We start from the raw sequence: 17,294 nt of genomic DNA on the forward strand, positions 1-17,294 counted from the left end.
GGTTTGCAGTAGGAATTGAATACTGTGCCATCAAAACATAACTGGGCTTAGCTAAGCTTGCTCAAGAGACCATTTACAGAAGAATTGGAAAACACACATACAAAACATTTTACTACTGATGTGCAGAGACAGTATTTCAAAGAATTATGATCTCAATTATTTAGAACAAGAATTGCTCAGAAGAAAATCAGAGAAATGAAAACAATTTTTTTTTTAGGTTTCACCCATGAAATTGCATTTATCTGCTGTATTTGTTTATTCTTGCTAAAAACATGAATTAAGACTTCTGAAATTTAAATGCATACAAAACTGCACAGGACCATGATGAAACTGGGACAAGATGCTCAGTGTGCTCAAAGTTATCAGTTCATTTTCTCAGAGATGACTCAAGAGTGTGACAGCAGTAAATAATCCTGCAAGTCCTTCAAAAAAGCACTGTGTCTATAAGATAAGTTTTCCCTATTTCTGTCTGCTTTCTATCTGATTTAGAATTAACATTGCCTAAAACAATTAAAAAAACCCAACCCCTGAGAAGAGCCATAATTTTTCAGTGTAACTTTGTAAAAGCAGTAGTAGCAGCTTTTGTATTCTATAGTGTTCAAGCAATCTTTAACCTTTGCTGTGAAGAAGCTCAACACCACCACACCAGCATTATTTAGAGTAGCTCTTTGAAATCAAGCATATAAATTAAAACAGCATAGAGAGAAGGTCACTTTCAGTTACTGGTGAATTACACATGATGTTTAATTGAAAATTCATTTATTTTAATTGTTCCTCAGAGGAAAATTGGCAACCTACAGGAATAATGACAATACATGCACATGAGATGTAAAATTGAAATGAAGGTGTTGCCAAAACAGTGACTACAAAACAGTGGCAGCCACTACAGGAAACCACAGACAAGCGCATTATTACTCATATACTCAAAATAAAATGTTGAAGAGTAGGAAACCTAAGGCACACACAGGCACAGAAGGAAAAGGAGCACCTTGAACTCCAAAAAATGCAAGGCAGGCAAGATGAGAATTAGGAGAGGGGAGGAGAAACAAGGGGCTGACTACCATTTATGTAATCTATTCCTGGATTAGGTTTTTACTATGTGCTTCCCAAATAAATAAATAGTGAAACTGATTTCCTCTGGGAATGGGATGGAAAAGACTGCAGGTGCACAACTCAAGACCTGCTAAACTCTCATGGATATGAGAAAGTCTGCAATCAAGGCCCCAGTTTGAAGAGATGAAAAATATAAATTAAAAAAAACCCTTCAAGATCTTGCATTAAGAAAGATCAAAAAAGGGAAATTATGCCTAATACTTCTTAAAAGTTTCATGTGGATATAAGAAACAGCTGCCCATGACAGCCAAGGTGATCAATGGCACTTTCTTCTTCTGGCTTCCTTGTTACTGTAAGAAATATTTTTCTCTTTTACATTACAGCATGTACTTAAGCCTTGCAAGAGTTCCTGCCATCTCACCTTTACCTTCCACAACAGTGGTTTGCAGACTGAGTCTGCGAGAAGATATTCACAGGGGATGCACAGAACATGCTCCATTCTGTTCCATTAAAGAACAGGACCTGTTGATTGTAACCTCATCCCCCTGCCAAAGTGCAGGGCCTTGACTCTTGTCCTGACGTAACACACGCTATTTTCTTGCATTCCACAAGTGAGGTTGCAAACACCAAGCCATATGAATGATAGATGAGCAGCCTACAAAAATAGTACATATCAACAAATTGGAAACAATGAGTCACTGGAAGATATGAAAGTCCCAAACAGCCTTCCTTGTTATTTCTCCTTCTCTCTCAGACAACGTTTTGAATAAAATTGCCCATTTTCTTGGAGTTGGCAGGCCCCCCACCTTCTACTGCTGCAAGAGTTGTCCATTATAAAGCCTCTACCCACCTTGCACAGCACATGACCAGACCTACAGAATAAGCAAAATCTTATCAGTTAATGTGTGTGCTGTAAGTCTGCATTTTGCAGAAATGATGATTATTGAGCACATAAAAATCCACCATGCAAACACCTGGGAAATACTAAGGACATTTAATGAGAGAAGGATGCCACAGAGCAGCTTGTGCAGGATGAAGAGCAGCAGCACTACAGTTCCACATCTGCTGATCCCCTACACTGTGAAGGAATCCAGACAGGGTTACCCAAGTGAGTGGGAAGAACTCTCCCTTCCACTTAGGGAAAAGGACATGGGCATATAACAAATTCTCCTAGGTGGATACAATTGGCCTTGTGATGCAAGTCTCTGTGCACCTTTTAGGTTCCTTTTCTTAACATATCTATCTTTCTCATACTCCGTCACAGTTTTCAACTACAATTCTGTTACATTTAAACCAGTGACAGAAACAAAAGGATTTGAAAAAAGTGCATATACATCAGTTAAAAGATTGGTCTCAAAATTTAATTAAGTAATATTTTTTTCTTTTACTTAGCCTGAATCACTTACAACAGTTTGTGATGGGTCAGGTTTACTTTTTTTCTGGCTAGTTGTATCTTTCCCTGCTGAAAAGACTTGTATCTGTCCATATGTAAAAATACACTGTATGTATTATGTACATAATTTTAAAATTATGAATAGGCAACATATACTACATACATTTTTATACATTAAATACATTTCTTTTTCAGATGTATAACAAAAAATAGAAAGCCCATGTATCTCTTCCATTTGATTTCACATAGTTAAATTCAGCCTGTAAGTTACTATAAATGCATACTGTTTCCTTGCAGATAATCCATGACTATTTGCAAGTTTCATCATGAGGACTTGTACATGTATTTCCAGTTCATATACTAAAGAAAGCATAATTTTGCAGTGTTGTTGTATTTTTTAACAATGTTGCTATTAAATGAGGAATCTCACAGAAACAAGTATACTGCCCAATGTAGTGTTTTACACTGAGCCACGAAAGTCACAATATTTGGGTTTTAGTTGACAAGTGGAATAAATTCCAAGAATCAGATGTACTTTAAGAAATTCCACTGATGACTGGAAAAAATAATAATAAATAAAATCAGTGTTGAGCACAGAGAGAAAGAATTTAGTAGGTAATTTAAACCTTAATTACATAACAGAAAGCTGTGAGACCATCACGTATGTAAATTTTATTGTTTGTGAAAATTTGATAAATGATTATGCAGTCAAGGTTTCATAACAATTTATCAGTGACTTGGTGCCAGCTTAGGCAGAGGGTTGAACTTGAGAAGAGGACATGAATGCAGTGAATATTTACCTAGGATACAGGGAAAACAGAAGAGCCAGTCCTCCGTTAAAGCAGCTCAGGCTCTTGGATAGCACATGAAAGGAACAACTATCAGAAATGATGATGGATCTAATACAAATTGAAGTTTCCCATACGTGAAAACACAGTGTTTTTCCTACTTAATCTGGAAAAAGTACCTTACTCATAGCAAAAACCCCTTTATAACTGACAGAATGCAGCCTGTGGTGGAGTCCATTTACATATAGTTTTCTTCCCTTTAATTTTTTATTTAAAGGAGTAAATCTTAGATATTGTCATGATGGTTTAAACACTATGTAGTTTCCTTCAGCACCACGTGCTGGAACTAAGTAACTTAATATCACAGGAGTAAGGCACTGCCTGAACTTTAGTTTCTTCATGCTCATTCCTTCTTGTCCCCTGCTTTTGGTGCCACACCATATGTTTTAGCAATACTGCATATTTGGAATGATATGAAGCACAGTTAATGTAATTATTGACACAATAAATCAATAAACAGCAGTTGATCTGTAGCACTGTGTATATCTGGAAAATGATCTAAAAATAAACAGATTCTTTTGGTAAAAGATTTTGTTCCTTTAAATATCGTCTAGGAGAAATAAGGAAAATACAAGGCAGATGAGACATTTAGAGAGTAAGAACAAGCCTGCTTCTACCTTTCTCACAGAAGAGAACTAAGTTTGTCAAAAAACACTCGGTACATGACACAAAAACATTTTAAACTGGAAGTAATACTTAAAGAGATTCAAAGATTGAAAAGTGTACTAAAATTTCTTCTTCTACATATAGAATACACACCAGTCAAAAGTAACATTTTACTGTGTGACAAAGTGACATGGTGAAGGACAGTGCCACTTGCATGTTTTCCAGATAATGTATTTAGAGTCTTATTTAAAGAATATGAACCATACAAGAACCCTGGAACAAGCATTACCTCTGTCTCTGTGTACAAATAGTATCAAATGCTGTACGTAAACAAAGATACATGATACTGACTTGTAAGTATGTAGACTATACTGACTGCTAAGTTATGTAGACTAGAAATCATGCAGGAAATAGAGACTGCAGATATGTTAAGACCTTAAGGATGTATTTTGTCCTAAGGGATGTGACCAAAAATTTCCCCTCCCCCAGTAAAACACGAAAAATGCATCTCTATTTATTCAGATGCACAAAAATCCCCTAACAAATGCCAACACTTTGGAAGAATTAATTTCAACTTTGTATTAACTGCACAGCTTTTCTATTAACTCAAAAACATAAAAATGAAAAGTTTTTCTCTCTATCCATAAAGTTTCCATGTAAGGTAGTTCTGCATACTGGATACCTAGTGCTTTTCTTTCTAAAAAAAACTTGCTGGATATATAAGACAGCAATAAAATATAATAGCTCCCTGGTTAGTAGACGTAGTATTCTTTGCAGAACTGACTTCATAATTTGAAGTATCTACTGTATGACATGCTCATTTACAATTTTGGGAAGCAAGAGAAACGGTTACAAAAATCCAACAAAAGAAACCCAACAAAACCCGTGCTTCCAAAATGACTACAGGTTTTAAGTTATCTTTAATATCTATGTTGCTTTGTTTACTGGTATATTTGCTAATGAAATGGTATGTATGCAAACTGAATGTTTGGATCTCTCAAGCTCCAGACACTACACAAGACAGAGTGGGAAAAAATGTCCTATATTGCTTTCTAAAAACACAAAAAAGATGTTAAAATTTTATTTTAACTGAATTTTAAAATTCAGTTGCTTCTATTTTCTTTGTCTACCAGAGCTCCAGCAGTACCAATAAAGTATACTAATATTTTCAGTTTTTCACATGCCTGCCTGTATGGCAAATGGAGCATAAATTAAAAAACAAACAAAAAATCCAACAAAACCCAGAAAGTAAAACAAACAAACAAACAAAAAAAGGTACCAAAAGAAACCATGAACAACATTTTAGAGCTTCTAAAAATATATGCCTACACTTTTATCATTCAACTAGCCTCAAATCCCAGCTTTGGTTCCTCTGTGTGTGCTATGCTTTATTAAGTAGGTTGAAGCAAATCGGCCCCATGCCACGAATGACTGGGGCCAATACCCTGGCAGCACTTTTAGGAAGGAGTTTGGATCTATCTGCCAATTCTTACAGCTATGTTCTTTGGTTATTTGTACTAGTGTCAGCACAACTCTAAATGTTGCTTTTCCTTTTTGGGATTCATACAGAAATGAAGAAACCTCCAAATCCTCTTCACTCCCCCACTCCGAAAACCCCTGTAATGAATCCTACTTTTTTGAAGAAAACAAAGTCACTTAGTTTAGATTTAGTTTACAAGTTTCAACTTAGAAGTTATGCAAAACACCTTAGGAAAAAAGTATTTCTTCCTGAAATAAACTAGTTATTAAAATCAACTTAGATTCTTAATAAATATAGACAAACTCATACAGTTGGTCCCTAACTAGGGTTTCACCTGTTAGAGCTGTGTAGCACTGTACAGGTTTCATTCAGTGGCTTGTCTATCTGAATTTAGCTCTGTTTTAAGAACTAATTATCATTTCAGCTTCTTTAGAACATGTTTATGAAGAATCAAACTATCACCTTACATGTTCTTGAAATTACAGGATCATAGAATGGTTTGGATTGGAAGGGACCTTAGAGACCATCTAGTTCCAAACCCCTTGTCATGGGCAGGAACACCTTCCACTGGACCAGGTTACCCAGAATCCCACTGAAAATTATGTTCCCAGAGATTCTTCCTTTGCTCTGAACATGCAACCAACCCTCCCTGCATTTTGGTAGCTCAAGTCATTCAAAAAAATGCATGCATCTCAAAGATAACAGTTTATCAAGTTATACTTTCATTCTGGCTTATCACATACTGAAAAGCTTTTACCCTACTGATAGGGTTTTATACATCTGTATCAAGAAATTAACTAATTTTAATTACCAGCAATTTATAAACATTAATGAAACAACTGTCTGATGCTTTAGTATGAATCAATTTCTTCTGTTAAGAGCAGCCCAGAGATTGGATTATTATTTTAGAAACAAGATATTGGATAATGAGGCAGTCAGGATGCAGGATTCTAACGTGAGCTTTCTGGGCTGGCACTGTCTAAAATTACTGGTAATTTACTGTAAATACTGTTCCAATGGGTGGAACAAATAAGGGACATGTGAAACTTTCTCTGTTGTTTTAGTTTTTTCTTAAGGAAAGAAAGGTATTAGACATAGAACTCTTAATTACCTCAGAAATATGGATCTTGCTTTCATCACTGGAACAGGAAGATCTGTGAGGTTTCTTTCCCATGTGTTCTTTATGAGAGTGAAGTATGAGTCTCTTTTACAGGACACAAACTGATTCACTGAATATATCTGCATGTGCAGAAATGAGTGTAAAGTGCCACATTAAATGTTTAACTAGCTTATTAACTTATCTTCTAACTCAGTGCACAGTAAATTTCATCCACATAGAATTGGTGTTGAACAACTTCTGCTATAAATTTACACCCCAGCTAAAACTTCAGCTATTTTCTTATGTAAATGAATAAAGAGAATCTTCCATTGGTGTAACTAAACTACATTTAAGTAGTTATTTGAATTAATTCGGAAATGTATTTAGAATAAAATCAGAGAAAATACTGGCATATGTTTTCACCATGTACTTATTTTTTGCCTTTGTTTTTAAATACCCAGCTTTGCAGCTTGAAGTCTTACCGAAAAAGGCTGAGAAATTCAACTGACTTCAAATGGATTTCTAACCACCACCCTTGGTTCTTGAGAACCAATCCTTCTGCACTCAAGTCAGATATCCAAAAAATGCTGTTCAGATCTCAAATCACATCCAGTTCTTCTCTAAATTCCTTCCAACTTTTCAGATTGTATTCTACAACTGGGGGTGACCCCCCAGAACACAGAAACAGTGGAGGTAGTAATAGCTTCATGTTCAACAGCAACTTACACAAATCTGCTTTACTTTGTAATGGACATAATCAGTTATTGCATCTCACTAACATTTTAAAAGTTAACTATATAAAGGGGAGAAAAACCCAGTTGCTCTGCTGTATTGCTCATTTTCTTGCCTCTGAACTGCTTTGCTCCAGAATTGGAAGGAGCAGACATAGATCTCAGCACGCTACTCAGTTAATGAAATTAATCAACTGTTTCAAAAATATCTGACATAGGTGGACATACTATAAATTGCATCTCCTTGGTTGCTGGGATCTTAAGTAAACTTTCTATAAGAAATATATATTAAGCCTACCTCTTCATCTCAAAGAAAACATTACCCTAATTCTCTTAGAATTAACTACTACCCAAATAGATTGTTGAAAATAAACTTCACTGTAAAATGTATATATACAGTTTACTGTATATACTCTACCAGTAGAGAATTAAACAAGAGTTTTCAAGTAATTTACACTTTCAGACCATCCAAAAGTAACTTACAACTATGCAAATATGGCATTAGTTTTTCTAACTTGTCTGCATCAGGCAGTGACTGGGCAGGGTCACAGTATACATGACCAGACATGTACCTTTGGCTGTGCCAAGGATACACACATCATGTGATGAAGAGGTCTACATTTTGGTCATGTATGGGACTGTTACCCAGTTACCTGGTCGAGGAAAGCCTGTGGAATTTTCAGGAAAGAGTGGCAGGGAGTAGGCTGCCAGAACAATTAAAAACCAAAGTGTGTTTGTTGCTTAGATGTGGAAACTCCTCTGGGAAGAAACAACAGGAGTGTTGTTCTAGATTTAAATATGAGACTTTAAAACAAGACTCTTAGGCTTTTTATTGCTGACTTGATTTTTCAGTTATATTAGGTAGTATTTTTTCAGTTTCTAGTGATTTGTCTGTCTAATATTAAAAACTTAAAACGGCCATTTTCACAATCGAAAATTTGCATAGTAAAATAGAGACCACTTCTTTTGAACACAAGTTTTATGTTGTTTTTCCCCTTCTAGTTTTGAAGATGCTCCTGCTGTGTCACATCAATTTTGATCTGACTCCAACTCTTTAATAATAATTGTCTCCATGTTTTATTTAATTTTAAGCACCTGAAATGACAAAGAGGCAGACTGAAGCTGGAGACGTGTTTGACTGGTGGGAAGTAACACTACAGTTAGTCATGTGCATGGTAGCTAAAGTGAAATGTGGTATATTCTTGTTCTTATCTTAGTAGAGTTCAGACAAACCTAAATGAAAGTGTACTTATAGATCTCACATTTATTAACAAGGTCTCTGGGCCTGCAAGTATTCCAGAACTTCAATATCTATTAATAAACCAGTGGCAGAGTGGGACTGCTATCTGCTGACAAGACAGCCTTGATAATACAACAGCAAAGCTATGATTATAAAAGCATTTGAGTTTCCAGTGTAGATCTCTTAACACTCCATTTTGAAACACTTGAAGTTTGCCAAGCATAAATATGACCATTTGGAGACATTACAGTCACTTACAATCCTTGAAAACTTCTGAAGTTTCTTCTAAAGTGAGAGCACAGAAAATCCTCAGTGAGGATGTGTGTTTTGTTATGACTACGAAGTTGACTATTCATGCTGAAATTGCATCATGAGTAAGAGGTCAACACCCACAGCTCAGAAAAGCAAGGTCTAAGTATGATCCCCAATCCATCTGTTATCTTGTAAAGTAGGCCTTATTTCTTCCTCTGTGCAATGACATTTAGACTGTGTTCAGCATTAGGGTATCCCCATTGCCTGTAAGAATTCTGGGAGGACGGGTACACTCAATATGCTATGCCAGCTGTGAGATTTTTTTCATGGAGACAACGTGGAACACTTCATCAGAGTTCTCTTGCTTATATCACATGAGTTTTGTTATCTCTACAAATATACTGTGTTGAGAATAATGCAACAGCTGCATTAAACAAATTTCTACTTAGGCATTGTCTCTAGATACATTTTTGTGCTGACAGTCCTGTTTCTGTGAGTGCCAGGCACATGTGTAGGACACAGTCAAGCTCTGAGCACCGAACCTTAGAATGCTAAACTCTAGTTACACCAATTACACACTATGCAGCTCCACATTTCTTATATGTAAAACAGCAATACAATCCTTGCTAACAACCTCCCCAGGGGTGTTGTGAGGATTAAAGATTTGTATAGCACTTTATTAATTCAAAGGGCTATGTCTGACACAGCAGATGTGGCACTCACTTCTATGAGCCATCACTGGGCACCTTTTTCCGATGGATAACCCACTTAAACTTTCTCCACTGGGTGACAAAGGCTGTTTCTCCCATAACATGTGATTTGATCCCTGGCTATTAGTAAGTGTTGCAAAAACATCAAAAATACCTTCACTTCAGAATAATTAATTGCACAAAGGAAGGTGGAACAACTAGACTTACAGAAACAAAAATCTTTATGATTGCCAAATTCATAGAAAGAGATAAAGGCAATCTTTTGAAAGCTACTGTCTCCTGAAAATTCCCAGTGCCTGCTATGGTGAAAGCCAAAGTTACCACAACACTACCTGAATACAGCAGAAAGTGCCCTGGTGCTCCATGTTGTAGATTTTAAGGTCCCTGAACAATCCCCAGAAGACCCAAGCCCAGTGGGATAATTATAAACAAACCAGTATCTACCAAACTGCTATAAAAACCTGACAGGAAGGTTGTAATCTAAAAGCTATCAAAGCTGCTACACAAAACTCCACTTCCACACAAATTTTTTAAGGAAAAGAGGGTAATTATTACTGAAAGAGAAAGATGGTAACCTACAAATAAAAGCACAGAGACTGCATTAGCAGTCTTGGATGCCTGTTAGGTCCAGACTCTACAAGTGGGTCTCATCAAACTTGTTATGGGTCAACATGAAGCAACTTCACTCATGTAGAGAATTTAGGAGGGGACAAAGGAAAAAACCAGCAGCAATATTTTTGTGTAACTCTGAGAGTCAAACAACACTGTAGTATATAGAGACTACTGAGCCTGTTATTAAAGCACGCAAGCCACCCTAGATCACACCCACGCTACTTTCACAGGAACTCCAGACAGATGAAAGGTACACCTGAAATAATTTTACTATACGATTTTCACAGAAAAAAAACTTACTTCCAACTTTGTTATTTAATAACTGAATACCACTTCCTGGGTAACAGGCACAGGTCACAAATGAAATGTTACATATCCATGAGTGCAACATCACTAGCCTATGTATGAAAAAAAAATCTGTTTACCCTTACAACTCACGGAGCTGTAAATTTAGCAAATCATTAAGAGTGGTATGATTATTACATATACAATGGCTCAGTTTGGTGGCAGAAGGTGAAAACAGGGGCATAGAGAAAAAGAGATCTGAAAGAAACACTAGAATTAACAGCTCTCTCTCCTGACAACTGTGTTTGCCACCCATACTAAAGTGGGTGGCGAAACTTTAAAGTCCTTAATAAATCTATCCCGTTTAAATAAAATTCCACAGTAAGGCATTCAGCAGCAGGGCCGGCAGAAGTAAGCTGGCACTTCCACTCCTAGCTAGACCGGCTTTGTTCGCTGGTGCCAGCCGCTGCAGCATCCACGGGACCACAGACCCCCGGTCAGGTACCCTGGGGGGGTCCCGGCATCCCGGCGCACCCGGGAATTCTCCGCAGCCCCTTCCGCAGCGGAGGGACGGCGCCGGCGAGGAGAACGCCGGGGGCGCTCGGGGTCTGCGCGGCCGGGACCAGGCTGGCCGCGCCCGGAGAGCGAGGGGGACGGCGGGACCCTCACTCACCTCTTCCACCTCGATCTCTTTGTAGTCGATTTCTTCGAAGTTGAGGACCGGGGGGGTTTCAATCATGTCAGCGGAGGCGGCAGCGGACATGCCTCCTCTTTCACCGCGGGGAGGAGAGGGAGCCGGGGCTACGCGAGGGTCCGGCACCAGGCAGCCGAGGGCCGGGGCTCGGCGGGGCTCGGCGGCGGTTCTTGGCGCAGGTCGTGGCGGGCCTGTCCGAGGCGCCGCCGGGGCCGCATCCGCGGCGGCCTCGGGCCTCACTGGCGGCGGGCGCAGGCCCCGGCGCCGCCGCTGCGCATCCCGCGCCCTCCCGCACCCCCCCGGGGCGCCGCGCCGACTGCCCTAGGCCGCGGCCTCTGCGCAGCTCGGGACCGCCTCGGCCGCGCGTCCCCGGGCGAGAGAAGGCGGCGCCCCCGGGGCCGCAGCCGGGCACCTCCGCCAGCCCCAGCGGCGGCAGCGGGAGAGGGGGCCGCGGCGGGGGTGGGGGAGCCGCTCAGAGCCGCGCCGCGGCCGCCGCCGCTGACATCAGAGCCGCTTCCTGCTGCCCCGGCCGAGGAGGGAGGGACGGACTGAGAGAGTAAGGGAGGGAGGGAGCGCCGGGCGGGGGCGGGCAGGGAAGCGCCGGCAGCATCGGCCTCTCGGGCGGCCGCGGCTGGGCCACGGCCTGGCGGCGGCACCGCCCCCGCCCCGCCCCGCCGCCCGCTGCCGCCAGGGGGAGCAGCCGCGCCCCGCGACGGCCCCGCTTCCTCTTCCTGCCGCCGGCCGGAGCCGCCGGAGGGGCGCGGGGCGGCTGGGGCTGGGGCTGGGGCTGGGGCTTGGAGTGCAGGGTTCGGCCGGGCTCCCCGGGTTCCGGGCGGCTGACGGGCACGGCCCCATCCCACACGAGCTTTTTCATACATATAGATATATAAATATATGTATATATATATGTATGTATATGTGTGTGTGTGTGTGTGTATATGTATGTATGTGTGTGTGTGTGTATATATATGTATGTATATGTCTGTGTGTATATATATATATATATACACATGCATGTATGTATGGGTATCTACATACATATATATGCATGTATGTATGTGTGTGTGTGTGTATATATATGTATGTATATGTCTGTGTGTATATATATATATATATATATACATGCATGTATGTATGGGTATCTACATACATATATATGCATGTATGTATATGTGAGTGTATGTGTATATATATGTGTGTATGTATATATATACACATACACACCTTTTGCCTGTATATATGCATATATATTTCTCCAGTGCAGGAAGTATTGTATGGGGTCTTGGGACGAGACCAGTCCAGTGCTTTCTCAGGCGAAACCTGTGTGTAAGAGGGTGGCCGTGGAGTGGAGGGTAATGGAGAGTTAATGTAAACACTTAGTAATACACTTAGTAATAAAGGGATAGAACGTATAATTTAACCACTCCCTCTCAAGGGAGTCTTGACCCACTCTTTGCCAGGGCTGGCTCTTGCTTCTGTTTTTGGCTGGGGTACCCACCCCATTATTGTTTTGGTGGTAAATGTCTCAGACTGATGCTTCAGGGCAGTCCATGGTGTGAAATCAGTGCTGAGATGAGTGAATAGAGCTGCTGTGTTGCCCTGAAACAGCTGTGCTTCATTTTGATATGTTTAGCCTTTGGGCTATATATAAAAAGTTATGTTATTATATAATACTATTAATAGTATGTAATTTTAGTAGATCTAGTAAGCTTTCCTAGATCTTCCTCTGATAGCATGCTAGCATGTGTCTGTACCTCACAAGGAAGTCTCATAAATGTAGATAGATCTAGTTTACAGAGCTAGTCTGAGAAAGCCACTTAAACAGTTAACTAGGAGAAAAAATACGAAGGATGAATATGGACAGTGACATAATCTTATGGTGGCTCAGCTGTTGTTAAAAAAGCCAAAGTGAAAGTACCTCTATCAGAGCTGCTGCACTTTGTGACAGGTTGCCATTAATGGGTTCTTTGCTCCCCTCTTGTATTTTTCTGTCAGCTTTTGTAATTTGTCCAGGATTTTCAGACGTACACCAATCCAGAAATCCCAGCCAAGCAGTCACAGTACATGTTGACTCTGTTACATGCAAGATGAAACTCGTATGCAGGGCTGGTTGGGTCGGTGCAATTACATTGCCTGAACAATCTGTGTCTGTGTGGGGAGCTGACTCGAATGCTGAATGTGCTGAGTTTCTGTTGCTTTTTGATTTTCTGATATGGTTTGGTCTAGAAAGATCTAAAGTGTCTTCTGTTAGACAGGGGAAGTTTCCCCATACCCCAAAATCTGGCTAATACCTGCTTCATCCAGCAGTGGAGTTATTCAGAGCCTCTACTTTCTCAGGTTGTTTATAGGTTTGGATGTTCATACTGGCCCTGGCACCCCCTTATACCCAGTGAAGCATTTGATTTTCATTTTCTCAAAAGCACTACTGATGCACATCTTGGTCATGCTGTGACACAGTCATAAAGAACCATGTTTATACCTGGACCTCACAACTTACAGGAAAGTGTATCTCTTGTGTAAGCAGCTGCTACTGTCTCAGCTGCTGGGTGTGCAATATTTTGATTGTTGGAAGATAAAGAATATGGATTTCTGAGGTATTGAGAAAACTGCAAGTCCAATGAAAACCAGACCCCTTTCAATCTGGCTCATCTTCATATTGGTTCATACTGGTTCATGCTGCTGGATGAATTGCTTCAGTTCTATAAACACTTGTAGAGCAAGGCAAGAAACACATAAAGTCAACTGAAGCCAAGGAAAAGGTGCAAATGAAAGGAATGGGAGGTGTGAAAATCTATCACTGCTAGTCTTGATACCTAGTTGCAATCATGAGCATGGTCTCAGGCCGAAAGCTTAAAATTTGTTTCTTTTTTGGACACATGCATTGGGGAAGGTGAATTATATCTACTTTTTGAAAAGATGGCCAGGTGTGTGGCTTTAGGGGTTGGCATTTGGTGATCTCTGGTAAATGTAACTGAATACTTGGTTTCTGTTATGTTTCCCAGGCCTCCCTTGAGGGTTTGTTTCAAGCAAATGGCAGTTGCAGGCTCCTATTTTTCAGTGGAGAGATTTTTCTGTTACCTTTGTTATATTTTGTTGATGGCTATTAAGGCAGCAGAGGAGAGCATTCCAATTATAGTTGCTTGTAGGGTTCATTTCCTATCAGAAATTGATGTTGAAATATGTATCTCAAAAATAATGAGCTCTTTCTTTGTGAAGGCAGAGTCATCATCATTATCAAAATGTCATTGCTGTGAAGATCAGGAGGGGTTTTAAGGATGTGGTAATTTTGATATTACTTTTTTTTTTTCTTCTTTCTTGACTGACAGAGTCTTAATTAGTTACGATTAGCTATTTTGTGGACTGGGTATTGGTTGTACAGCCCCAAAATATGTATTCAACAAATACAGGAGTAAAAGGAGAAGAAAGGCTGCACCTGCTGTGCTTATCTTGGAGAAAAGCTGCTCTTGTGTTTAGAAGAAAAACTTAGAACCTGGTAAGTCCACATTCTGGGTCTCAGTAGCCTGTCTCTAACATTGGAAAGCAGTTACACTGCCTGGAGGGTGATCACTTTAAAGATTATTGGAAACAACTGGGTGCCATGGCCAGAGTGTGCACAGACACTCAAACCTGAGATTGCTGCTGGGGTGCTCATTGTCACACCTCTCCTAGAGTGTAGGGCTCTGTTTTTTCAGAGGAGACAACAGTGAGTCTGATACAAAATATAAACAAAATCTACATGGACAGCTTAACAGATGAGATTTAGCTGTAGTATGCAGATGTATATCCTAATGAAAATTTATCCAATATAATATGGAATTGTACAGCTTAGAATTTGGATACATCTTCATGAATACAAAGGCACAGATACATTATCCTGGCTACCCTTCATCCAGCTCCCTTTAAATTACTCTGACAACTTTTTAAAAGGAGTGAAGAAGCATTATTTTCCACTAACTTAATTTAGAAAAAACCTAAGTGATTTCTTCTTTCAAAAGACTTTAACTTGTATTGTTTTTTCAGTGTATTCAATTTTTTTTTAAAGTTGGTTAAAATGTCTCACTTTAGGTGACTGAAGATTGATACTAGAAAACAATGGTGGAACATATTGGATGGAATCTACAACTGGAGTGCCTACAACAAAAAAATATTCCCTTTTCTATTAAGCACAGGAATATATTTCAGCCAGGTCTGACTCTATTTTATCCCTGTTAAATATTGTCCTGTAAATATGAAGTTATGTTATTTCAGTTTGTGGGAACCCTCTATGATTAAAGAGCAGGTTCCTGGTGACAGTAGTATGGAGAACACTATCAAGCACACATGCCCCACAAATTCATGTCCCAGCTGGGAGGCACCCCAGAGAAGCTTGCTGCTTGTTCCAGTGCAGGTAGTGTGGAAATATCTCAAGAGGACAAATCACTGTGATGATGTCGAGAGATTTCTGTTTCTCTGCATGGCTGAGTTGTTGTCTAATACACTCGTCTCATGCAACTTCTTTGGATTGTACATTAATATTTCCCAAGAGCAGGTTACAATATTGTGTGTGTCAGATTTCACTTTGGATCTCAATAATTTCTTCAGTTATGTCCTGCATTAATGGTTTGCATAGTCTTGGAAAACAGCACAAGGGTGTCTTCTGCCAAATACACTGAGATAGCAGCCTCATCATACTTCATATATTTTTATTGCTTTTTTGCTTTCTGGGAAGACTTCTCCACAGTATGTAAAATCTTCTAAATAGCTATTAATTCCTTCAGTGGTGGTGGTCCCTATTATTTGTGATAAAATGCATATATTAAAAAAAAAAAACCCAACTAAAAAAGCTTTGCAAAGTAAATGTATGAGCTGCTTTGCTAAACAGCAAACTCAGTTGTAGGCAAGAAACTGTACTCACTTTGGTAAAAGGAAAAGTTCTATTGTATGAGTATTACAGAAACTCAAATGATCACAATTGTTTCTGAATCTTTTTTTGCCTCCTAATCTGAAGTGTGTTAGGTCTCCAACAAGAGTTTTCTATCAGTCTAAACCACCAAGAGAGCCAGGAAAGACAAGTAATGCAGCCACTGTGCAGTAAGGGCAAAGTAAATGTGAGAGACTATCTAGATTCAGTCCTGTAACCAAACACCCTTTCACTGTTGCAGCTATCAGCAGTTGGGCTTGGCTAAGTGGCCAGGGGGAAAAAGATAGTAAGAAATTTAGCATGGAGAAGAAGGAGACAGGTGGCTGTAGACTGGTTGATCTTGAAGTGAGTGTCTGAAAGGTATAGGACATAAAATTGCTGACAGAAGATGTGTTAGAGAGAGGCATAAGTGCAGGTAGCTATAAAGTAGCAAAGGTATTTTAGAAAGGTGCAAAACCAGATCCAGGCATCTAAGTGTCTTTTGCTGTGATCTCAGTAGGCTTTAAAATAAAATGTGATGGAGAGCATAATAAAGAGCATGGAGGTAAATGGAATGAAGTGTCACGTCTTTTTAATCAAAGGTAGATTATCTCAGATTAACAAAAGATCATTTTTGATATATTCAGTGATATTTTTAGGCAAGGAGTATGGATAGAACTATTCTATCTTGAATGTATTTGATATATTGTCTTGTGGGAAATCGTTAATTAAGCTGGACATGATAAGAATCATTAGAAGAACTGAAAGTGGGTAAAAAAAGTAGAGGAGTGGTTAGGAGACAGTAGAGACTATCAAAAGGTAAGTATTGAAATGAAGTTGCTAATAATTTTTTTTCAGGATTGAATTTTGAGAGAAAGCTTCCTAGTAATTTCATTAACAGTGTTGATAAGAGAATTAGGAGTATGACAGTGATTCTGAAGACACAAGTTTAGACAGCATAGTTAATGGAGAGAAGGATAAGAATATCAAATGGGAAAAAGTAGATGACTCCAAGGATAAGAGAAATAAAGAGGCTAGTATTTAAAATATTAGAGTGCACGTTCATGAAGTAATTTGAGAACTCATAACATCTTGTTATCCTATAAAAGACTTACAAAGAAGAAGTGAAGATTGCAGCTTGCATGTTTAAACTGGTTTTAGGAGGACAGTGAGTCTTTCTAGGTAGTGCATCTAGAAAATATGCAAGCTTATATATCCTATATGATATATCCAATAAAGCTACAAAAGTTTATGCAGACCTCATCTGAAAGGCTCTACTGTGTGTGTACCTGCTTTCCAAGAAAAATGAATTGAGACCTAACTAGTTGCAGAGAAAAGCTACAAAGATGGTCAAGATAAGAGAGGACTTACTATAGAAGGGAATATAAAACAACTTGGCATGTTTAATCTTG

General features: G+C 39.4%; 1 protein-coding gene and 1 long non-coding RNA gene across 9 annotated transcripts in view; one reads left to right on the forward strand and one right to left on the reverse strand.

Moving 5' to 3' along the window:
* The window catches only part of MAP3K7 (mitogen-activated protein kinase kinase kinase 7), a 47,173-nt gene extending 35,894 nt beyond the window's left edge, over positions 1–11,279 (reverse strand). For 7 of the 8 annotated variants that reach the window (XM_023922241.2, XM_023922238.2, XM_086876546.1 and 4 more), the window contains exon 1: positions 10,983–11,278. In XM_023922241.2, coding sequence (XP_023778009.2) covers positions 10,983–11,072 — 90 coding nt within the window. In that variant the 5' untranslated portion in view covers positions 11,073–11,278. Of the gene's footprint in view, positions 1–10,982 lie in introns of all 8 variants that reach the window. The other variant, XM_023922235.2, reaches the window with a different exon arrangement.
* A 1,362-nt stretch (positions 11,280–12,641) lies between these two features.
* LOC111925719 (uncharacterized) lies at positions 12,642–16,457 on the forward strand. The gene is made up of 2 exons (XR_015283023.1): positions 12,642–14,496; positions 15,069–16,457. It is a non-coding gene; the product is annotated as an uncharacterized LOC111925719 (long non-coding RNA).
* Positions 16,458–17,294: the final 837 nt, after the last annotated feature.

The sequence above is a fragment of the Cyanistes caeruleus genome, chromosome 2 (genome assembly GCF_971803275.1).
Source record: "Cyanistes caeruleus chromosome 2, bCyaCae1.hap1.1, whole genome shotgun sequence".
In the NCBI taxonomy this organism is placed as follows: Eukaryota; Metazoa; Chordata; class Aves; order Passeriformes; family Paridae; genus Cyanistes; species Cyanistes caeruleus.